Below are 22945 nucleotides of genomic sequence, written 5' to 3' on the forward strand. Positions count from 1 at the left end.
TGGAGCTTTCTGGATAACGGGTTTCCTATACCTTTACATTTATTCTTAATGCTAAAATAAGTCACTTTTAACCCCCATCAATGGTTTGGCTGCCGCTGAGCAAGGATCTACTGTATAATGCAATCTTTAGCATCCACGCCAACAATTCTGATGTGGAAACAGCATATTGCTCTTTGATTCTAAAAAAAGTAATCATTTTTTATAAAGACATAATTTATTTACAGATAACTGCATGTTGGGCACCAGAGCCTCAAGGGTCTTGTATATTATCCATAAGACTTGACCTTAAACAACAAAAGAAATGCCAAAAGGCATTAGAGTATTAAGCTTTTCTGTGCTGAAACAGTTCACTCAGGCCTGTAAGTGTCACAAAACATTATTATGTCGTGCCCGAAATAAATGCCTGTAAGTGTAATATCAAGGAAAGTGCGCAAGGATTAGCTGACGGCACTACTGAGACCAAGAGAATATTCTTTCCTATCTATTAAATGGGGCAAACACATGTTTAATGGATAGTGACATGAAAAGCATGAGATTCTGATTGTAGGTTGTGTAACTATTTGTGAGATTACAAATGAACACTATACAACACTGACGTGTATCATTTGTGTGTGCTATTGATATTACACATGTATCCAATGTGGCTAGAAATCATGTACAGTAGTGATGGACGAATTTATTCGCCAGGCACGAATTCGCACGTTTCACCGCTGGCGAATAAACGTGCAAAATTGCTGCGAAAATTCACCTGTGTCAAAGTTCTTTTGACGCCGGCGACAATTAGACGGATGCTCATTTACTTTAATGTGCGTCAAAAGTCGCCGGTGTAAATTTTGACCGTTTCGCCACAAAATTAGTGAATTTCCCACATAATGGGTGGAAAACTCTTGGGCGTCAAAATTTACGCCGTCAACAATTCCAACGCCGGCGACTTTTGCCGCACATTAAAGTCAATGCGTGTCTTTCTAATTGTCGCTGGCGTCACAATTGACGCTGCCATCGGAATTGACGCCCGGCGTTTAAAGAACTTTGATGCAGGCGAATTTTCGCTGCAATTTTGCAAATATATTTGCAAAATACGCAAATTCGCGCCAGCTGCATAAATTTCATGGCCCAAATTCGCCCATCACTAATGTACAGTTATAAAGGCAGCCATCTTTGTCATGCAGGGTCCTCTTTATAAACCATGAACAGAGGAGAAATTCTACTCTACTAGAAATTCTACTAGTCAGGCCTACTGCAATTAATGCAGCAATTTAGTTAGAAATACAAGCAAACGACTTTGCAAGCAGCATTCGTGGGTTTCCATTCCTTAAACAAACCAAAATTGAAACTGACAGAAGCAGACGTCAATGGGGAGGAAGGAATTCAATTAACAAAAATCACAACAAAGTGCTGAATATTGTTTTTTCTGGGGCTGCTACCATTTCAAAATCTAATTCCAGTCCCATATGGGTTGGGTTGTCCCAGTGACATACAATAACTTGAAAGGACACTTTATCAGATAACACAATAATATCAGTATCGCATTTAAGGGGTTATTTATCAAAGGTTGTGTTTTCCCAGAAAATTCAAATCTTTTAAAGGTAGTTTTCAAACAAAAACATTTCAGGTTAAAAAAAAACACAACTCAAATTTTTCTGGGTTTTATAAAAGAAAACTTGAATTTTTAGGTTTTTGTAAAAAAAACCCCCGAAGCTGGACATAGCACGAATCTGAAAATACTCCAGCTAAAACCTATCAAGGTCATGTAGAAGTCAATGGCAGATGTCCCTTGGACTATTTAAAGATGTTTGTAGCCTTCATGACGTTTGAAAACTCGATTAATTCCTGCGGAAAACTCAATTAATTAGAGTTTTTGGGTTTTAAACCAAATTCGCTGATTCGAGTTTCTTACATTTAAGTTTTTCCTTAAATTAAAAAACATTCATTCGAGGTATAATAAACCTCACAAACCTCTAAAACTCAACCTTTGATAAATAACCCCCTATAATGTCCTATGATTTCCTACTTCATTCCAGTATAAAGCTGTGTAAAATCTCATGTAGTCGTGAAATGTTTTTAGTTGTGAGAAAGTTTGATTTATACAATTTTTAAACCAACTTTAATGTTTTTTTGAACAAGATGAACGGACCTTCTATATTTGTATTTTCCCTACATATGTCTAACAGAGGTATAGTTTTATTCATAAAGCGCTACAATTTATTTATCACTCTATTTATCAATCTACCGTATATACTCGAGTATAAGCCGTCCCGAGTATAAGCCGAGGTACCTAATTTTACCTCCAAAAAAATGGGAAAGCTTATTGACTCGAGTATAAGCCGAGGGTGAGAAATGCAGCAGCTTCTGGTAAGTTTCAATCAAAAAATTGAGGGTTTCTGCTCCCATTGGAGGTGCCGGCGTCTCGTTTTTGGATGCCGGCGACCATTCTTGGACGCCGGCGAATATTCTTGGAGACTATTCTTGGACACCGGTGACTATTCTTGGACGCCAGTGACTATTCTTAGGCGCCGGCGACTATTCTTAGATGCCGGCGACCGTTTTTGCACTTGACCCGAGTATAAGCCGAGGTAGAGTTTTTCAGCATATTTTGGGGACTGAAAAACTCAGCTTATACTCGAGTATATACGGTCTATCTATCATATATCTATCGATCCTGTATGTTTATACAGGCATGGGACCTGTTATCCAGAATGCTTGGGACCTGGGGTTTTCTGGATAACAGATCTTTCCAAGATTTGAATCTCTAAACCTTAAGTTGACTATAAAATCATTTTAAAATTAATTAAACCCATCCAGTAAGGATTAATTATAGCTTAGTTGGGATCATGTACAAGGTACTGTTTCATTACTACAAGGAAAAAGGAAAATTTAAAAAAAATTTGAATTACAGGAATGGGATCTGGTGTTTTCCGGATAACGGATATATTATACTTTAATATTTAAACATTCAACAAACCCAGTAGGATTGTTTTGCACCCAATAAGGAATTATTATACTTAATTGGGACCAATTACTGTTTTATTATTACAGAGGGAAATTAAATATGTTTTAAAATTTAGAATTATGTGATTAAAATTGAGTCTATAGGCTATGACCTCCCGTTAATTTGGAGCATTCTGTACAATGGGTTTCTGGACAATGGATCCTGAAACTGAAAAAAGCAAAAGACTAGCACCCCAAATATATAAATCATGACGATATTCTGTATTTAATCGTATGGTCTACAACCCCTGTGCATCCGCTAATTGTATGATCCCCTTAGGGACCTTTAAAACTGTGTATTTATACAAAATAAATAGTTTTTTCTCCCATCTCGTTGAGTGTAATCTAAATGATTTAATGACACTGTTCCTGGGCACTAGATTGGGGTGTGGGTCAGCATAGGAACTGTTTATTAAATAATTTAGCATTTAAAGCCTTGCTGTAATATTGCATGTATTTATGTATAGTTCCCCACCAAACTCTTATCATGGCACTAGTTATAGAAAAGGCCAGTGAGTGATTTGCTTATGAAACACAGATGTCCCTGCCTTAGGGCTCTTACTGACGAACGTTTGAAGGTGCGCTCCCCTGCTTTCCGTTTTTCTGCGTTCAGCCGCAGGGTAGCGCAGGAATAGACGCATTAGGTTTTTTTCATTGGCGCTGTACTCACACAGGCGCTGAAAGCAGGAAAAATGCAGCATGTTGCGTCTCAACTTGCGTTCGGCGCCTACACGCGCCTGTGAGAGTACAGCCCCATTGAAAAAAAATTGAATGCGTCTATTCCTGCGCTCCCCTGCGGCTGAACGCAGAAAACGGAATGCAGGGGAGCGCAGCTTCAACCGATCGTCAGTAAGAGCCCTTATAAAGATTACTGATGAAATCAGAAATGTCTGTTTTGGCCTCAAGCAAACATGGCAGCACTGAGGCATACGAAAATCCTCCGGGGTCACGCTCAGATGTTATCCCAAGTGAAGACGTATTACATTACAAATGTGGTAAAATAAATGAAACGCGCAGAACCCAGAGCAACGAAATGCAGAGAGCAAGAGTAACACATCAATAATTTTAATTAATGTCAAATATTGCAAACATAAGTAATTAAATATTGATTCCTAGCAAGCCGCTTAAAAACCCAGCGCCTGTAACACAGCTATGAATGACAGGATCTGCCCATGAAGTTGTGGGAAAGTTCTAATTTTCCAGCCACGGCCTCAGGGCAACAGTTTGTTGGGGGCATCTTCTTTTTCTATACCCCAGTCACCAAGGATTGACTCTTTCCTCCCCTCTATAAATCTATTTTGTCAAAGCTAAAGCTTATATTTGGGCAGGAACAGTGCATAATATTAGAGATGTTTTGGGAAAAAGTAATTCGCTAATGAAACTGCAGTTTGTGCCGGCAGTTCGAAGAACACAAAGCAGCAGTTCTGTCATACTTTATGGCTGAGATAATAGATACCTTTAATAGAAGCCATTCAACAACCAGATCCCATTAAAAAAGCAAAGGTTTACCATGATTTATTATGGGCAAAGGGCCAGATAAAAATCCTATGAGTTTAGCACTGGCACCCCTGTCCAAAGTTGGTGCTAGGCATAAAGCTCAGTGGTGGCAAACAGGGGAGCCTAGTTCTGACTAGGGCATAATATATATAATGCAACTGTACTGAGCATGGTATAATACTGGGGAAGGGAAAGTATATAAAATATAAAATTAATATAATGCCCCTGAAACATTGCATCACGTTTATTAACGGGCAGTTCACCTTTTAGTATATTACAGAATATCCTAATCCTAGCAACTCTGCAATCAGTCTTCATTATTTGCACTTTACAGTAACTGAGTTATTTGCCTTCCTCTTTCCAGCTTTCAACTAGGGGTCACCGACCCTAGCAAGCATAAAACGATTGGTCTGTGAGGCTACAATTTTATTGTTACTTTGTATTACTCATCTTCCCCCATCAGTCCCCCTCTTATATGTCTTCCAGTCTCTTTCAAACCACTGCCTGGTTGCTAGGGAGGTATGTGCCTTCCTATTCTACCTCCTTCCAGCTTTCAACTAGGGGTCACTGACCCTAACAAGCATAAAAAGATTGTTCTGTGAGGCTACAATTTTATTTTTATTGTTACTTTGTATTACTTATTTTCAGTCCTCTTCTTATATGTATTCCAGTCTCTTTCATACCACTACCTGGGTGCTAGGGAAAATAAGACCATAGCAACCAGATAGCTGCTGAAATACCAAACTAGAAAGCTGCTAAACAAAAAAATAAATAAATAACTGGAAAACCGTTAAAAATAAAGACTTATTGTAATTTTTCTCAGCATATCATTGTCAACATCGTACTAAAAATGAATGTAAATGTGAGCAACCCCATTAAACACAAAGGGGGTTGTCCCCGCTTTCAGATACCCTGTTGTGCCAGCTTTTCTTTACATATATGATTGGGGAGGGCACTGACCCTCCAGACTGAGCATTGAGTCTTTGTATAGAAACCTCTGTTGCACTTTATAAATATTCATTATACAGGTATAGGATCCGTTATCAGGAAACACATTATCCAGAGAGCTGCTAATTATGGAAAGGTTGTCTCCCATAGACTCCATTTTATCCAAATAAACCACATTTTTCAAAATGATTTCCTTTTTCTCTGTAATAATAAAACAGTACCCTGTACTTGATCCCAACTAAGATATAATTAATCCTTATTAGAAGCCAACCTTTATTTAACGTTTACACGATTTTCTAGTAGACTTAAAGTATAAAGATCCAAATGATGGAAAGATCCGTTACTTGGAAAGCCCCTAAGCATTCTGGATAACAGGTCCCATACCTGTATTTGCGTCTTATTTACATCTATCCTCTTATTATACCTTTATACCTCTTATTTACTTGACTAAAAGCATTAAGGCTCTTGAGAGCTGAAAGGTTCTATACCTGGCAAAGAAATTCCCTTTGCTACAGAATGGAAGAGAAATAATAATTATAATAATAATTACAGTTGAGTACAATAATGCCCTGGAATAGGCCGTGGTCTACATAACTGAAGACTATGAAGACTGATGAGTTGGGCAGTATTTTATTTAAAGGACAGCAAGGGAGAGACAAGCACGAGGGCATAAGGAGAACTTCTCTACCAGACATGCATCAGAGTGTCTGACTGGAGTATTCTCAGAAAAGCTAGTGCAGCAGTCGGATATCAGTGAAGTGGAATAAAGAGGAAGAATATATTGAGGAATGTTTGCACATATGGAGGTGGAAAAACTGCACGATTGATAGATCCCTGTTTGCCAACAGCCGGTCCCAGAAGCAAAGACACATTCACAACGATCCAGTAAATCAAGGCTTTAAGTCAGAGGAGACTTTATTCAATTACCCTCTGCAATATGGTCCTATTGTTTGTCAGCTGAAAAAACTGATATACCATTGATAGAAATAATCATTTCCAGTATACTGCTCACTCATGTGTTTTACTGCTCCTTCTCCCTTCCCACTTTAGCCGAGAGACAGGCCTTCTAAAAGATGAGGCATTCAAGTCATATTTTTCACAGCTGTAGAAAGGCAGCATCTCTCTTCTTATCATAGCAGGTGCAGATTAAAAAACAGGGGTTCCCTTGCAATGCTGGAAATGTGGTGTCCCTAAATTAAGACACTGGGGGGGTGGGGGTGTACACGAATTAGGGATCTGAAACATGCAGCTCTGTTTGTCAACTACCAGCTGAAGAACTACAGGCTGGACATCCCTGATGTGTATATGATGAAAGTATCGGGCAGCTGTTAAATGAGCTGTACTCTCCCTTTTCCAACATTAGTTTGATGAATAGGACTTGCGCTGAACATACTTTTTGCCTGTTGTCTTAATTAGGAATAAATCACCAATCCACTGGAAAACTTTTGTGTAACAAGCTGCTCCTTATCTCAAAGCCTAACAGGCAGTAGCTGTGGGAAGGGTTTTGCTTATACAGAGGACTTCTCAGTGGGCTGCTTATATGTGTTTGAAAGAACAGTAGAATGTGACTTTATGTTCATTTTCAGATTTTGCCCTGTTTAGTCCAATAAACATACCTCCCAACATTCTGGAAACGGAAAAAGGGAGCTCAAATTTTGACCACGCCCCTTTTTGTACAGCACCCCCTTATTACCATGCCCATTTTACAAAATTTGCCAGATTATTAAAGTTTGAACACATTTCTGTAGTTCTTATGTTTTATTACAGTTTTACTAATGAAGGTGAACTGCCCTTTAAGCTGAGTCTAACTTCTCCCAAGGGACAAAACTGTATCTTAAGTATCTATTCTGGGCTCTCTGCCAAGAGCCAATTAAGTTAGAAACATCTTTTTGGCTGTCCAGTGCATAGAAATTGGCACTTTCCAGTACAAACACAGGACTGCAGTTTGAGCTGTCAAAAGAGGGACTGTAAGAGATGCCAAGATTCCTGGATGCCTTTTTGAGCACAATTCGGATTTAGCCGAATCCAAGTGCTTGGTCGAACCGAGTCTGAAAAATAGAGTGACTTTTCGTCACACAAACTCTTTCCCCCTTGTTTCCCTAATATACATATGCAAATTAGGGTTGGGATTTGGTTTGCCATTTGGTTGAATCTTTCAAAAAGGATTCGGGATTGTTCGAATCCTAAAATAATGGATTCTGTGCATCCCTTATATATATATATATATATATATATATATATATATATATATATATATATATATATATATATATATCTGCATTATCTAGTTTTTTCCAACAGTACAGCTTTTCTCCGAGAATTCCAGCACTATTGCACCAAATGCAAAATGTTCTACCTGCTGCTCGGCGCAAGTTATGTTTTAAAATAAGCAGAACACGGGCAGAAAATCTTCTATTTACATGCAATTTCGTATGTGTCTGGGTAGCAGGTTGCAAAGGGAATCCTGGACAGAATGCCTGGTCAGTAGCAGGCATAAAACTCTAGGGTACCTTGCTTCTTCAACCTATATAGTTTATTTATGAGTGCAAACTTGCTTGTACTCCCAGAGACTCAGGTTTAATCAAATAATTAAAATTTTTAAAAGTGATTTCCCTTTTCTCTATAATAATAAAACAGTACCTTGTACTTAATTGGAAGCTAAGCAATCATACTGGGTTTATTTAATATTTAAATATTTTTTTTTAGAAAACTTAAAGGTATGAAGATCCAAATTACAAAAATAAACCCCCAGGTCCTGAGCATTCTAGATAACAAGTCCCATACCTCTGCCATACCTCACATTTTGGAAATAGAAAGAGGGACAGAAAGATTTGCCACGCTCCGTGCATCGAAATTTGTTAGACCTCGTCTGTTTTTTGTGGCCACACCCCGTAATTACGATGTTCATTTTACAAAATTTGGAAGGTTATGAAAGTTTGATCACTTTTCTGTGGTTTTTATGTGTCATTACAGTTTTGCTAATGTGAATTGTTCTTTAAGCTGCAAGTCACAGTTTCCCCAAGAGACCTGCTTATCTTAAATTGTTACAATTGTTTCTTTGTTTATCTTAAATTGTTACAAAAGTATCGAAGTGCACCTGCCTCATATTCTGGGCTCTCTGCCAAAAGCCAATTAAGTCAGAAACGTTATATATTTTTCTGGCTGCTCAGTGCGTGAGATCAAAGAGAAAGCTGGGACATTTCAGTACCAATCTAGGACTGCCAGTTGAGCTGTCAAAATCAGGACTGTCCCGTGAAAAACAAGACAGTTGGGAGTTATGCCTGTGCCAAGAATTGCACTTGCACAATATATAAAGAACAATATGCCCTTTGCCCAGGGGCCCCACTGGTGCTAGAGGCTAAGGACAAATTCCCTCTCTATCCTACCAAAAGCCAACATTGCATCTCATATTTACAGCTCAGCTTTGATTTTTTCCAAAGATCTAAAGGCTCACAAATGCTAGCTTCAATTAAACGTACACTGGGCACAGAAGTAACGAGTAAATCAAAGTGAATTTCCTCGGTTTGCCAGCACTTTCAGTTTATGTTCTGCACAGTTCCGCTGAGCACATTGTAAGTATTTTCATTTCAGAGCTGTGAACGTTTCATAGCTTTAATTTACTTCCTAAAGGGATGTGCCAAATCTGGAATCTCACTTATACGCTTGTAAAATAAGCCAAACGGGGGAGAAGCTCATTGCTGAGAACATCAAACTGCAAAACGATTTCAGTCTTCCTCCAGTAAAATAGCTGCAATCCTATTTACCCTTCAAGGACAGATGTTTTGTTTTTCAGTACAGTAGGAATAAAAAAAAGTATCTCGTTTAGATGGGGCATGTCTGTTTTGTAAAAGAGCAAGGCGGCTAGACATGGAATCGTCTGCGCGCAACTCATTCTATTGTTTATTGATCATATAATAAAACAGGTATTGTGTTGCTCTCAAAGGCAAACAGTGGATAACATATTACTATCATATCCCTGGGGCTTGACTTTCTCTATACAAGGGACAGAGCATGAAAGTTTTGATGTATTATTTTTTTTGGGGGGGGGGGAGGAGGATTCTTGTACTAATTGCCTGTCATTCAAAATACCTGGGGCTCATTTATAAACAATGGGCAAATTTGCACCTGGGCAGTAACCCATAGCAACCAATCAGTGATTAGCTTTTTTCAGCCAGCTGCAAATTGAACACTGAAAGCAATGATCTTATTGGTTACCATGGGTTACTGCCCAGGTGCAAATTTGCCCATTGTTTACAAATAATGTGTCCCATGATAGATTTCCCATCTTTAGCAAGCTGGGGCCCCATAACACTACTGATAACTCTACTGTGAGGCCTTCGCAAAGACAGGGCCAGAATATTACAAGAATAATGTGACTGTCAGGAACATATCCAAATGGGCAGTTAGCTATAAGATAATGATGTGCTGGTTAATCTTGTAAGGGTCAGGGTGAATTAAAGTCACATCTGTGGTTTTGTGAATTATTTCAATAGTCTGAGTGTTTTAATAGGCATTTACCCTTATTATACCAACTGGTGAACCTACTGGTGAAACTGATGCTGGATAGGATTTCAGTGCATAGAAATGTAGATCCAATAAAGTGGGAAGAAGATGTATATCTTTAGTGTCAATGTGTGTTTGTACCTACTGTAGGTGTGTGGGCAGATATCTTATGAAAGGGAATCTCTGCATCAGTTCGATATTTTACATGGCCTTTAAAAGAGAAAGAAAGAGATAACCGCAAGGGGTGCCAAAAATGTTAGGCACCCCCTAGTGGGTATATTTATTAACCTGAGACCCTGTGGTGATGCTGAAAGGTGCACTGGCCTGGGCAGGGCTGTCAATAAGTCTGGTGTCACACTAGATCAGGGATCCCCAACCTTTTGAACCCCTGATCAACATTCAGAAGTAAAAGGAGTTGGGGAGCAACACAAGCATGAAAAATGTTCTTGGAGTGCCAAATAAGTGCTGTGATTGGCCATTTAGTAGGCCCTATGTGGATAGTCAACCTACATTGAGGCTCTGTTTGGCAGTACACCTGGTTTTATACAACCAAAACTTGCCTCCAAGCCTGGAATTCAAAAATAAGCACCTGTTTTGAGGCCACTGGGAGCAACATCCAAGGGGTTGGAGAGTAACATGTTGCTCACGAGCTAATGGTTGGGGATCACTGCCCTAGATATTACACATATTACAATGTGATGTCACACGCACATGTGATGTCACTTCTGCCTTCACCCCCCCCAGCATATTCCATGGTGACTGGGGCAGCATACTTTTATTTATTTTTTTAAAAAATTCTGATATGTAAGCACCCGAGGGCCACCTCCCAAAAGCTGCCTCCCTAGGAACAGGTCCTCTGGTTGGTGTGTGTGTGTGTGTATATATACACACACACACACACACCAACCAGAGGACCTGTTCCTAGGGAGGCAGCTTTTGGGAGGTGGCCCTCGGGTGCTTACATATCAGAATTTTTTAATATATAGAGAGAGAGAGAGAGAGAGAGAGAGAGAGAGAGAGAGAGAGAGAGAGAGAGAGAGAGAGAGAGAGAGAGAGAGAGAGAGAGAGAGAGAGAGAGAGAGATGAAGAGGATTACTGTGTGGAGCTCCTATAGAAGTATCCTAGGCAGGTGCAGTTTTAAGTAAACATGAGCACTTTTCTGGGGTGTCAAGTAAACAATTAAAATCAATACGGCGTGACAAACATTTAGAAACCCCAGTCATTGTTCCTTTCCTTCTTCTTTCAATGTTTTCTACAAAAAATGTTTAATGTTTAATTTCTCTATGAATTAACACTCATCTTGCAACAAATCAACAAAGGTAAAAGCTGGACAAGCACATTTTTGATTTCCCTATTCTGCCTTTTGTTTTCTTTTTAGCAATGAAAAAGCTTAAACCAATAAAACTATATACTTAAAAACACTGGTTCAGTATATGTTTAAATTCAAACTGTCGTTCTGATTCCACTAAAAAGACATTACTGAGGCTGGTAAATCAATACCCTGCACGAGATGGTACAGAAAGACACTGTTCAGTAATATTAAAGCCATTCACAAGGTGAGGAAATCAGTCTGGGTGAAGCTAAACCTTACAGTCTCTTCCCTGTCCTGCTGTTGCAGTTTGTCAGTGACAATAAAGACAGCAGGGAACCAACTTGTTAGGTCTAAGCACAAGACATGAGCAAACCCCTCATGAGTTATTTCACTGCCACATTTGTTTTGATGGGTAAAAAGTTCTAGTTTTGCTGACATTTATAACAAATCTTTCCGAAATGTCTGCTTTCCGTTGTCTTACTTCTGGGCAACATTGAACTGGGGAATTAGAGCGCAGCACTGAGCTCTAACACTAAAGGTGGCCATAGACGCATCGATAATATTGTACAAAACAAATTTCCATCCGATATTCGGTGTGTGTATGGTGGAGATGAGCCCACCAGAAGACTTGGATATTAGTCGGCTCATCAATCAGGCTGGCTGGGAAATTTTGATTGGCCCTTTGAAGGCAACAGAACATCAGCCATAGTTAGTGCTGATAACTAAGATATAATACTGTTTGAGTATATTTTTTAGGTATGAGTATATTACATAGCTACCAATCATTCTGTGGGTAAAAGATCTTCCGTCCAGGCTCTGGCTGCACTCTCGACATTGTGCCAGATTTTAGGTGCAGAGTCCAGTTCTGGCAGGTGCAAAGCAGCACTTTCCTTACCAACTAACATAGGAAAGGTTAAGTAAAAGGCCTGTTTTGGCCTCCCCTGCTCACACTGCATCTGAATGATGTGCAAATTAGGGAAGAGGAAGTGTGGGGAGGGTTGGCATCTATGTGCCTCAAAATAATAGAGAATATATTGGTGTATAGTAAAGGATCTCACCAGTTTACAAGTGGAGTCCCGTGTATATGCCCCAGTCCCACAGCTAAAGATGGAGGTATCAACCCTACGAGCATCTACCAGCCAGGGCACAAAGTAAAATGAACTTGGCAGATTTCATCCATTTTTGCACCTTACACTCTGCCATGCAAGTTGTAAATGCCCCATAGTAACTCTTTAAGGTAAAGGCTATTGGCTCCCCTAAATACGTCTAAAAGACAAACCTGAAGGATGAACGAACTATGGATGAATAGCTGATACACCAATGTTTCCCCACATCCGTAAAATTTTAATAAACTAAGGGGGTCAAAGGTTTGACTTTTAAGAGGGCTTGAACTGAAAGTCCTACAGGCATTACACCACAGTTTAATAAATTTAACAAATCCTCTTTATTCAGTGCTCTAAGTTCATTTGAATTCCATCAGAACACAATATCAGTAAGAAAAAAAAAATAGGGCAGCCTAAAAATTAAAACCTGAAAGATGTAATTCAAACCGCCACTGGGGATCTTACACATGAGCATTTGAGGCATAAAAGCCTCAGTGTGACATCAGCTCCAGAATTAAACCTTAATAGTTCTCATTCACAGGCTGAATGATATTTATTTTTATCTGAAAGCAACATGCAATATAGGCTTGTAATCCTAACAGTTCTAAGAATTCCAGATGCTTGTGTTATGAATATGGTCTCAAAAACGCTTAGTGAAAAATTCCACCTCTGTCTGAGCTCTTTTAACATCCATTGTGTAGAGCCGGCATTATTCTGTAGGGAGCCAACTGGTAAGATTTGTGCAGCGCAGTATTAAAACAGACAATACTTACAGTATAATCAAATCTCACCTTAAAAACAAACATCTCTCGGCGTAGGATTGCAAGCGTATTAAAATTCCCATCGCAGATGTTGGGTTTGGCTCCAGGGTAAGATGGCTTGTCTCCAGTAGGCGGCCGGGGTGGTTTAGGTTGTCTGTCATTCTTGCGAGGGTCTACTGGAGGAACAGAACGGTGTGGTGGCACGGTAGGAAGGGGTTTAGTTGGTGCTGGGGCCTTTTCTGGTGGACCTAAATTAAGAAACGGTGAAATAAAAATTAGATGATCCTATTGGAAAAGAATTTCAATGAAATATTTGGAGCCATTTAGGGTTTACCCCTATCCTTCACCTAGAGGTCCACAATGAACTAAATTTCCTGTTGAATTGTGCTTTAACAGGGGAACACTTATGCTGACACAGTTTTACAATATCTCTTCTTATAGGCTACTGACAAATGTCTAGAAAGATGTGAACTCTGCAGCTATGGCCAAAAAATGCAACACTCCATGGTTCAGAACATAGAAGGATTATGTGTAACATGCACCAAATCCAGGATTCGGTTCAGGATTCGGCCAAGTTTCTGCCTTTATCAGCAGAATTTAGATTCGGCCAAATCTAAGTGCCTGGCTGAACTGAATCTGAATCCAAAAAATTCATCAAACGATGCATTTACATATGCAAATTAGGGTTCGGATTCGGTATTAAGCCAAATATTTCACAAAGGTATGGGACCTAGTATCCAGTATGCTCAGGACCTGGGTTTTTCCGGACAAGGGGGCTTTCCATAAATTGGATCGCTATACTTTTAGGGGCTTATTTACTAAAACTCGAATTAATCAAACTTTTTTATGAAAACAAATCCGACCAAACTCCCATTTATCACTAATTTTTCTTGAAAAAAATCAGAGCAACAAAACATCACAACAAAACTGAGCGTAATTTTGTATCGTACGATTGACTCTAGGAAAACTTGATTATATTACGTTTTCGGTGCTAAAATACAACTTTTTTGATCGGACGAAAACCCCGAAATTTTTAGATTATCCAGGGCAGATCACAATGTCAAGAAACAACTTCAAGGACAATTGCCATTGGCTTTGGGGTATGATGAATCTCTAAAAATTCGAGGCTTTCTTTTTTTCCACAGAAAATTTGAGTTTTCCCCTAAAAACCTTGACCAGAAAAAATAGAGGCTTAATAAATGGGCCCCTAAATCTACAAAAAAAAAATATTTAAACATTGAATAAACCCAATAAATATTAATTATACAGTATCTTACTTGGAATCAAGTACAAGTACATTATATATATATATATATATATATATATATATATATATATAAAATACAGACAAAAAGAAAATAATTTTTAAAATGTAAAAGTATCTAATTATAATGCAGTCTATGGGAGATGACTAGTAATGAGTGAAATGTTTCGCCAATTTTGCAGAGAAAATGATGCCCATAGACTCCAATGGGATGTTGCGTGTCCAAAAATTGTTTTCGTCCATAGATTTCATTGCATTTCAGTGAATTGTCTACATTTCAAAAATCTTTGGCACTATGAAACGGTTCAGATTTGCCCATCAATAGAGATGACCTTTCTGGATAACGGGTTTGCTAAAAATGGATCCCATACCTGTACAAAATACCATCTTAGAACAGCCACAGGATGAAGGGTAGACTCATTTAAACATGCATAAACATGGGAAAAAAAAACCTTTTTGGTTGTGGCAAATGCATTTTATTTTGTAATTTCTAATGCATTTTCATGAGCACAAATATTTTGTACAGTTGTTATTACATCTTGGGTGCTGTCCTCTCTGCATATCTACAACTGGCTAAATACGCATTTGCTGGAACAATACACCATTTTAAGAGGGTAACCCTTCTAGCGTTCATTTTGTCTATTTTTCTTGTGTTCACCGTTTGGGGCAGAGACACATGGTCAGATTCAGTGAGATTAGTCGCCCGGTGCTCTGAGCGCTCCAATTGCCTCCCCGCCGGCGGCGATATTCATTCTTGCTGGTGGGAAGGCAGGGGAGGCAGTTCGGGGAGATTAGTCGCCCCGAAGAAGAGGAGATTTGTCGCTGGGCGACTAATCTCCCTAAATCTGGCCGTGTGTCTCTGCCCTTACTTTTGCATTATTATCCTATCTCTATAACCTCCACCAGTGTTAATTGAATTCGGAAGCCCTCCTCCACTTTCTGCTTTAGGCAGTTAAAAATACTTCAGAAAATGTTTTTGGAAAGTAGTAAAGAAACGTGTTTGCTCCTTTCACGAGTGGCTGAAGAACTAGAACTTTTTATTCCTAAATAGTGATGATGATGGACAACTCTGAAAAAACTGGTACTACATATACCTGTATTTGTATGTTCAAAATATTACTGAGTCTGTTCTCCAGGAGTAAGGCCACAATGGCCAAAGATCCATTGACTTTATCAGGTTAACACAGCAGATGGGACTGCTAGGAGCATATCTGATGTGAACAAGTTGCCTTATGCTGGGTAGACTATTTGGCAAACCTTCATCATAGGCTACAGAGAAATCCCACCAAGAAGTGGAGAAGTAACAGCTTTGCAAATACTGAGAGGTCTGAACGCAACTTATCACTAACTATACTTCAAAAAATCAACTGCTTAGCAGGAAAGGTTCCTTCAGGTTCATGTGGCTCTGTTTAGATTATCATATCAATGGATGCTGTTTGTTCCGCCTTTTGCTAAAAATTCATAAAGGACTGATGAATATCAATAGCAATGTGTTCCCTGCGGAATGACAAAAACCACGAAGAAGAACAAGGCTGAGCAGATTATACAAAAATACCTATAAATATGACACCGGGGAGTGATGAAAATCATATATGGAAATATATTTGGATCACCAGTTTTCTGTGTTGGGAAATGAAATTTATACCTAATAACGATAAAACGAGAAAGATTTCAGTCAAGCACATGATTTAATGTTGTGGACTGAAGAAGAAAAAAATGTGAGAATTTAAATATCTGACATACAGTATTTCTTTGTGTCCTTAAGGGGTTGTGCCAGCCTTGAGGGAACAAAATCAGCTGAAGCAAATACACAATCTATCACGTTGCATAAAAAAATATACGGAACTGTTCTGCCTTCCAGTCACTGGATTCTAACTGCCTAGTCAAGTGGCCCCTATATACTACTTACAATGGCAGCTGGTATGATTTCAGACAATCTGTTACCTAAGCATTTCTAAGTGTTTTGTCCTTTCAACTATGGAGCTACAATATGCCAAGATGACCAATGCTTAGAAATTAACCTTGATCAAAAGAAAATGTAAAAAATAATTTATTAATAAAACCATATTTGTGATACGGCAAATTTACCCTTAATCCTTGCATGCAAACGTCCAATTCATTAAAGGTACTTGTGTCTAAAGCATTGCAGACTGGGCTGTCCAGGGCCCAATGGAGCCCACGACACCAGTCGTAGGCTGGGTGGGGGGCCCTACCCCCCACAGCGCAACAGAACAGGTACCTCAATCAATTTTGGGGGTGAACACTGTGATCAGCACCGGCAGTTGGAGGAGGACCCATCGTGTTTTTCCAGGTCTCCCGCCAGCCCAGTACGACCCTAAAAGCCATTCTTGCTATTCCCTATAGTTGTGCTTCATGCACCTTCATCCATTCCTTCACCTATTCTTAAATGAGCACAGAGCACCTTCTGAAGCAGGAAACCCAGGACCTACCACCAACTTTGGAGGTGGCAGCAGCCCACTAGAGTCAATTGTTGCGCCTAACGGTGACAGCATCTGGAAATGGCCATCTGTTTCTGATTCACGTTTAAAGGCAAAAAAATAAAATGCCATTTTTACTTTCTTTAATGAAAAAGAAACCTATCTCCAATATACTTAAATTAAAAAATGTGTACTGTTTTTATAAGAAACCTGACTGTATGCAGTGAAATTCTCCCTTCATTTACTGCTGTGGATAGGAATTGTCAGACGGTCCCTAACTGCTAAGCAGGGAAACAATCATACTTATGAACAGCAGGGGGAGCCCCCGCCTTACTTCCCAACTCAAGCAGCTTTGTTTATGACGATCCCTAAGCAGCCCAGACCACACTGAGCATGTGCACAGTCTTAGTCTAGCAAAGATGTTTAACAAAGTGACCCCCTGTAGCCAACTTTGAAAGCATAAATTATTTGTTTGATTAGGCTTGTGGTGCAGTAAGTTCATGTTTATATTTAGTATACAAGATACAGCATTTCTAGCCTTATTCTATTTTAGACTTTACATGCCCTTTAAGCACACAGACAAGTGCATGGATCCAGGCACATTTTCCCTTTGTGGCAGCAATGACGCTTGAAATATGGGGAAAAACGATGTAACTTTGCACACTTGCAGTAAGTAAATGACCCTTATACATTTTTAATTTGCCAATAGTTTTTTGGATTGTCAGTTGCAGTACAATTTCAGCCTGAGAGTTGAGGATAGGGCATTTGGGTCGATAGAAGCATTCTAATAAAGAAATCGGGACCAAATAAAGCTTTACATGTTCAAGATAGAAGGACAGATCCCTGACCCATAATTCTTTTATGATTTATTTCATACAATACAACACCTTGAAACGTTGTTTTAAAAAAACACACAAAACTTGACGTTTACCATAAATTTTCTGAATTCCTTGTAAGTCATCAGTAGGTAGCTTGAAGTTGTCTGTTTCCATGTACTGATAAAAGGGAGCCATTATCGCAGTGGGGTCATTGGAATGTTCTAGGCCTAATGCGTGACCCAATTCATGTACTGCAACTAGAAATAGGTCATTTCCTAGGGGGAAAAAAAGAGAAAAGAGATTCAGTCATTGGGTTTGATCAATAACGTAATTGCACAGTTGGAAACTACTTAAATATGACTTAATTGGTTTTGGTGGAGGCCGGGTGCTGTTTAAAAAAATCTATATTATAATTGCATCAAATGCCTTGTACTTCCTTTCATTATGTGCACAGTCGCGGAACAGGAGGCAGCCCAAAAAAGTTCTAACTGCATTTACACATTTACAAAATAACAGGATAGCAACATCAACACTAAACAGGGGATAACTACAAGAATAAAAAAATATTTTCCATAATGAAAGAAAATGTAAGCCAAGCAAATTAAGTTATTTGTAAAAGTGTATTTGTTGTCCAATTTAGAGTAAGATATGAGGACATGCTATTATATTATAACAGGAATCCCCAACCTTTTTTTCCCTGTGAGCAAAATTTAAGTAAAAAGAGTTGGGGAGCATCACAAGCATGAAAAATGTTTCTGGTTGATTCAAAATAAGTGCTGTGATTGGCCATTTGGTAGCTCCTATGTGGACTGGCAGCCTATAGGAGGCTCTGTTTGACAGTACAGCTGGTTTTTATGCATCCAAAACTTGCCTCCAGGCAAAAATCAAAAATCAAATCAAAAATAAGCACCTGCTTTGAGGCCACTGGGAGCAACATCTAAGTGGTTGGGAAACAACATGTTGCTCAAGAGCCACTGGATGGGGATCATGGTATTATAAGATGGATAATAAACAGATCTTTCACCAATATGCCCACCTTGAGATGGGAAATACTGGACTGATTCGATTGTTTGGCTTTGGCCAACAATCAGATCATAATAGCTGTAATGAAAGCAGTCGAATCGAGGGCCACATCAATGTGCAGATGCAGACCTCAATCCTATGAGAATGTCAAACTTGGTTTGATTGGTTGGCCTGTCCTAGGGCTCCATACACAGGCAGATAAGCTGTAGAATTGTTCTGAAGAGCCCGAATTGGCAGCTTAAGTCTGCCCATATATGTAAAAAATATTCAAAATAAGCTATATCCCAATTAAGGCAAAAATAGAGGATATACCCTGTATATAAACAGGCAATATTGATGGGATCTGTGGTTTGTTTTTAAATTCAGTTTAAAAACGAAACTGTAGAATATGTTTAAGATGTCTTTTTCACTAATAGTTTTCATCAACCAAATATTCGTGTCTGGTTGCAAACAACTCACTCATGCTATTGACAGATTTCACTTGCTCTCACTGGCTGATTCCAGTATGAGCCAACAATTGGCAATACACTACTGTACCGCAGCATGGTTGGGTTGTTTTTTAGGAAAATGTTAGGTTGAGGAAGCAATAAGCAATAAACTGTTATATCTAAAAAAAACAGTTCAACCTATTTGTGACTAAGGCAAATGATACACCTGGCTTGCAGATAAAGGGTCAAAAACCATTGGTGCCAACTGTCATTAAGTTTAATGGCAAGGTCTTGTCAGTGCTGGTGCCAGCAGTTTTTTGTCAAAAAATGCACAGTTGGGTATGTTTGGTTGCAAACCAGCTGTACCAGTCTTGAATGCTTGGGACCTGGGGTTTCCAGATAACGATGTTTCCGTAATTTGAATTTTCATAACTTAAGTAAGAAAATCATTTATACATCAAATAAACTTAATAGGCTGGTTTTGCTTCATTATATCTTGGTTTGGATCGTGTACAAGGTACTGTTTTACTATTATAGAAAAAGGGAATCGTTTTTTAAAATTTTGGACTGTTTAAATAAAATGGAGTCTATGGGAGATGGCCTTTTTGTATTTCAGAGCGTTCTGGATAATGAGTATCTGGATAATGGATCCCATATGCGTACTAATAATAACAAGCAGACCACAGAGTTTTGGGGTTTTTTCCTCTTGTGAAGAAACCTGCTGGTGGGACAGTACCTTACAACATTCACTGTAATCTGGACACATTTATAACAGTGACCGTTCCCCTTTAAAGGAGAAGGAAAGGTTAAAATTAAGTAAGCCTTATCAGAAAGGACTATATAAATATACCAGTAAACCCTCAAAGTAATGCTGCTCTGAGTCCTCTGTCAAAAAAAAAAAAACGCATTTCTTTCCTTCTATTGTGTACACATGGGCTTCTGTATCAGACTTCCTGCCTTCATCTTAAACATCCTTGCCCCAGGCGTGAGCATGCTCAGTTTGCTCCTCTCCCCCTCCCTCCCTTCTCTGCTGTAATCTGAGCCCAGAGCTATAAATGAGCAGGGAGAGACTCAGGCAGGAAGTGATGTCACACCAAGCTAATACTGCAGCTGCTATCCTAAATAAACAGAGAGCTTCTATAGATTTTTACTAAGGTATGGTAAAACATTCTACAGAATAAATATAGCATTCTAGCTTGCTCTTTAGCTTTCCTTCTCCTTTATAAAACGCACCAGTACTAATATTTCAATCTGAGTAAGAGATGACACGTTGTAACAAATTATATATAATAACATGTTGATGTAATTAAAAAATACTGGATCTTGGTATGTCTGCCATTAAGAAATTAACGGGTTTTGCACGGGGAGAAAATAAATGAAGATGAAATTAGCAGCTGCAGGAGCCAGATATGCACTCGTGTCCAGAAGGATGACCCGCCATACTTGTAATACAAGATACTGTCTCGAAAAACCTCTTGGTAATTACTAGTCTTAAGATGATTGGCAATCAAGTAATTAAACTGTACTTGGTATGTTTCATCAACATAAAATGTGTGAGCTGTTAAAGGAAAGAATGACTGTGAGGGCTCATTCCTGGGGGGAACAAGAGTTGAAGACTTGTCAGCACATCAAGAAATCGGAGCAATTAAAATGCATCAGACTGTAACCAGGCACCAAGCTGTGACTTGATGAGGCTTCACTTGCCCTTAGACTTCCTGGTGATGATAGCGGTTTGGTTTTATTTGCAGGTTCAGTATCGGCAAAACTTTATGGATGGTTTTTACTGAATTTGTAGGCTACGTCAGTTCCTACACAGGAAATCTTTCATGATATATTGAAGGGGAGATTTTGTTTTGCCAATTTTATTTTCAATTTTGAATTTAAAAATGAGCATTCAGATTCAGTGATGACCAACTAAAAATATGCCAAGAACAGAACAATTTCAGGTACCCAGTCTGCAGGGACAGAAAGCAAGATGGTAAAATGTGGTTTCAAAATACAACATGGACTGGTTGCAGCAGTTTCAAAACTAATTTTTAGTTGTCATGGCTGCGTGTTCCTCTGCTGTAGAGTTTGTTTCCATGATCTTGTGCCCCCATTTAGAAAACAGAAATTTGAATGAGGTGAATAACTGCTTCTAATAGGATGACTTGCCGTTTTCCATTTAGTACACGTTAATTATGAGCATTGTATCTTTGATCATTATGATTTGAAATATGTTTGGGGTTTCCATTATTTGGTCTACCCTATAGTGATTTTTCCAGTTAAAGTTCACATTAAAGATTGAATAATCACGGCTGCAGCATCAAACACAGCTCCGAGAACATTTAAGACTTCACCTGGAAATCCCCACATCCAAACTTCAAGGTGGGCTTTGAGGCGTATTCTGGAATAAATCTTGGGGGTTATTTATTGAAATCCAAATGTTAAAATCTCAAAAAATTCTATTTTTTTTTCACTAGAAAACTAGAATTTTTAGATGAAAAAAAACCCTAGATTTTTTTGAGCAAATAGCCAGAATCTAAAAATCAGCCATCTCAGACCTGTGAAGGTCAATAGGAGAGGCACCTATCTCAATCTGACTGTAAGGACCATCTGGGATTTGAACACTTGGGACTGGGGTTGCTGGACTTTAGGTGCACAGTCGGTGCACTTACCAAGTGAGCCACTGGAGGCTCTTGGGGTTGGTCCTGATCCTGTTACAGTGATCCTGTATCTTGTTATGTTTCCAGTTTGTCTACTCCCTGGTCTCCTCCCTTCTTGTTACTCTCATGTGTTTTGTGTTTTCTAATCAGTTGCCCTTTATAAACCACACCCTGAGCCTTGCTCAGGGCTGAGTCATTGAATGTATTCTGTTTGTTCCTGACCTGCCAACCTGAATCTGTTTGAATCTGAATCTGTTTGAATTTGAATCTGAATCTGTTTGGTTTTGTTCCTGAATCGGTGCCTGGATATTCCAAGTTCCTGAATCTTGTTCCTGTGTTTTTGTTCCAGATTTTCATTGCCTGCCTGGTAAAGACTTTATTTTTGACCTGTTCCTGTTTTGCTTCAGTTCCATTAAATCCTGTATATTTCACCATGCCTGCTTCAAGTATTTGTGGCTTTTTCCCTGGGCTTCCACAACACGCACTACCAAGTGTGAATTTAACTCCTGTTGCAGCGGTTTCCCGCTGTGAACGTTACACTGACGTTTTTATGGTCTGTGCTGGGTTTAGCCTAAAAATCTGACTTTTGGGGGTTTTTGGACAAAAACTTGAAAAATTCGAGGCAATCAGGGAAAAAAGACCAGAAAATTAGAACAATTCAAGAAAAAGCCCGAAACATTTGAGCGATTTGTGAAAATGACTGAAAAATTAGACCAATATGGGTTTTTGCTTGATGTTTTGTTAATGTAAGTTTTTCCGTGATCCGATTAAATTAAGGGTTTTTTTTTATTATTCATAAATAAGCTAAAATCGTGCATGGGAGTTTGGTTGTGTTTTTTTTAAAATAAAATATGAGATAAATTTGGATTTTAGTAAATAACCCCCAATAGACATTCTTACCAAATCTCACCATTAACCCTCTTGTGTAATATAAGGCACTAAGTTTGCCCAGGAATTGTAACCCATGGCAACCAATAAGATGCTTGCATTTAAACAGGTGACCAGTAAATTCTACCTGCTGATTTGTTGCTATGGATTACTGCCTCTGGGCAAACTTAGTGCCTTTTATTACAAAACCCCATTAGTGCCTTTAGTGTGAGCAGCCCCACGTTGGTGCTCTGTACTATGGTACAGTACAAGAGCAGGCAGCGGAAAGACTAGTGCTAAATGCAGATTCTGCAGCTAAGTATGGGCAGATGCTAGCAAATGTATATATA

At 38.9% G+C, this 22945-nt stretch overlaps 1 protein-coding gene across 4 annotated transcripts in view; it reads right to left on the reverse strand.

The window, feature by feature from the left end:
* Positions 1–22945, reverse strand: part of mmp16.L (matrix metallopeptidase 16 L homeolog) — a 194306-nt gene that overhangs the window by 25428 nt on the left and 145933 nt on the right. For all 4 annotated transcript variants that reach the window (XM_041565421.1, XM_041565423.1, XM_041565422.1 and 1 more), the window contains 2 exon segments: positions 17746–17907; positions 13143–13360 (listed from right to left, as the gene is read on the reverse strand). In XM_041565421.1, coding sequence (XP_041421355.1) covers positions 13143–13360; positions 17746–17907 — 380 coding nt within the window.

Source organism: Xenopus laevis, chromosome 6L, assembly GCF_017654675.1.
Source record: "Xenopus laevis strain J_2021 chromosome 6L, Xenopus_laevis_v10.1, whole genome shotgun sequence".
Taxonomy (NCBI): domain Eukaryota; kingdom Metazoa; phylum Chordata; class Amphibia; order Anura; family Pipidae; genus Xenopus; species Xenopus laevis.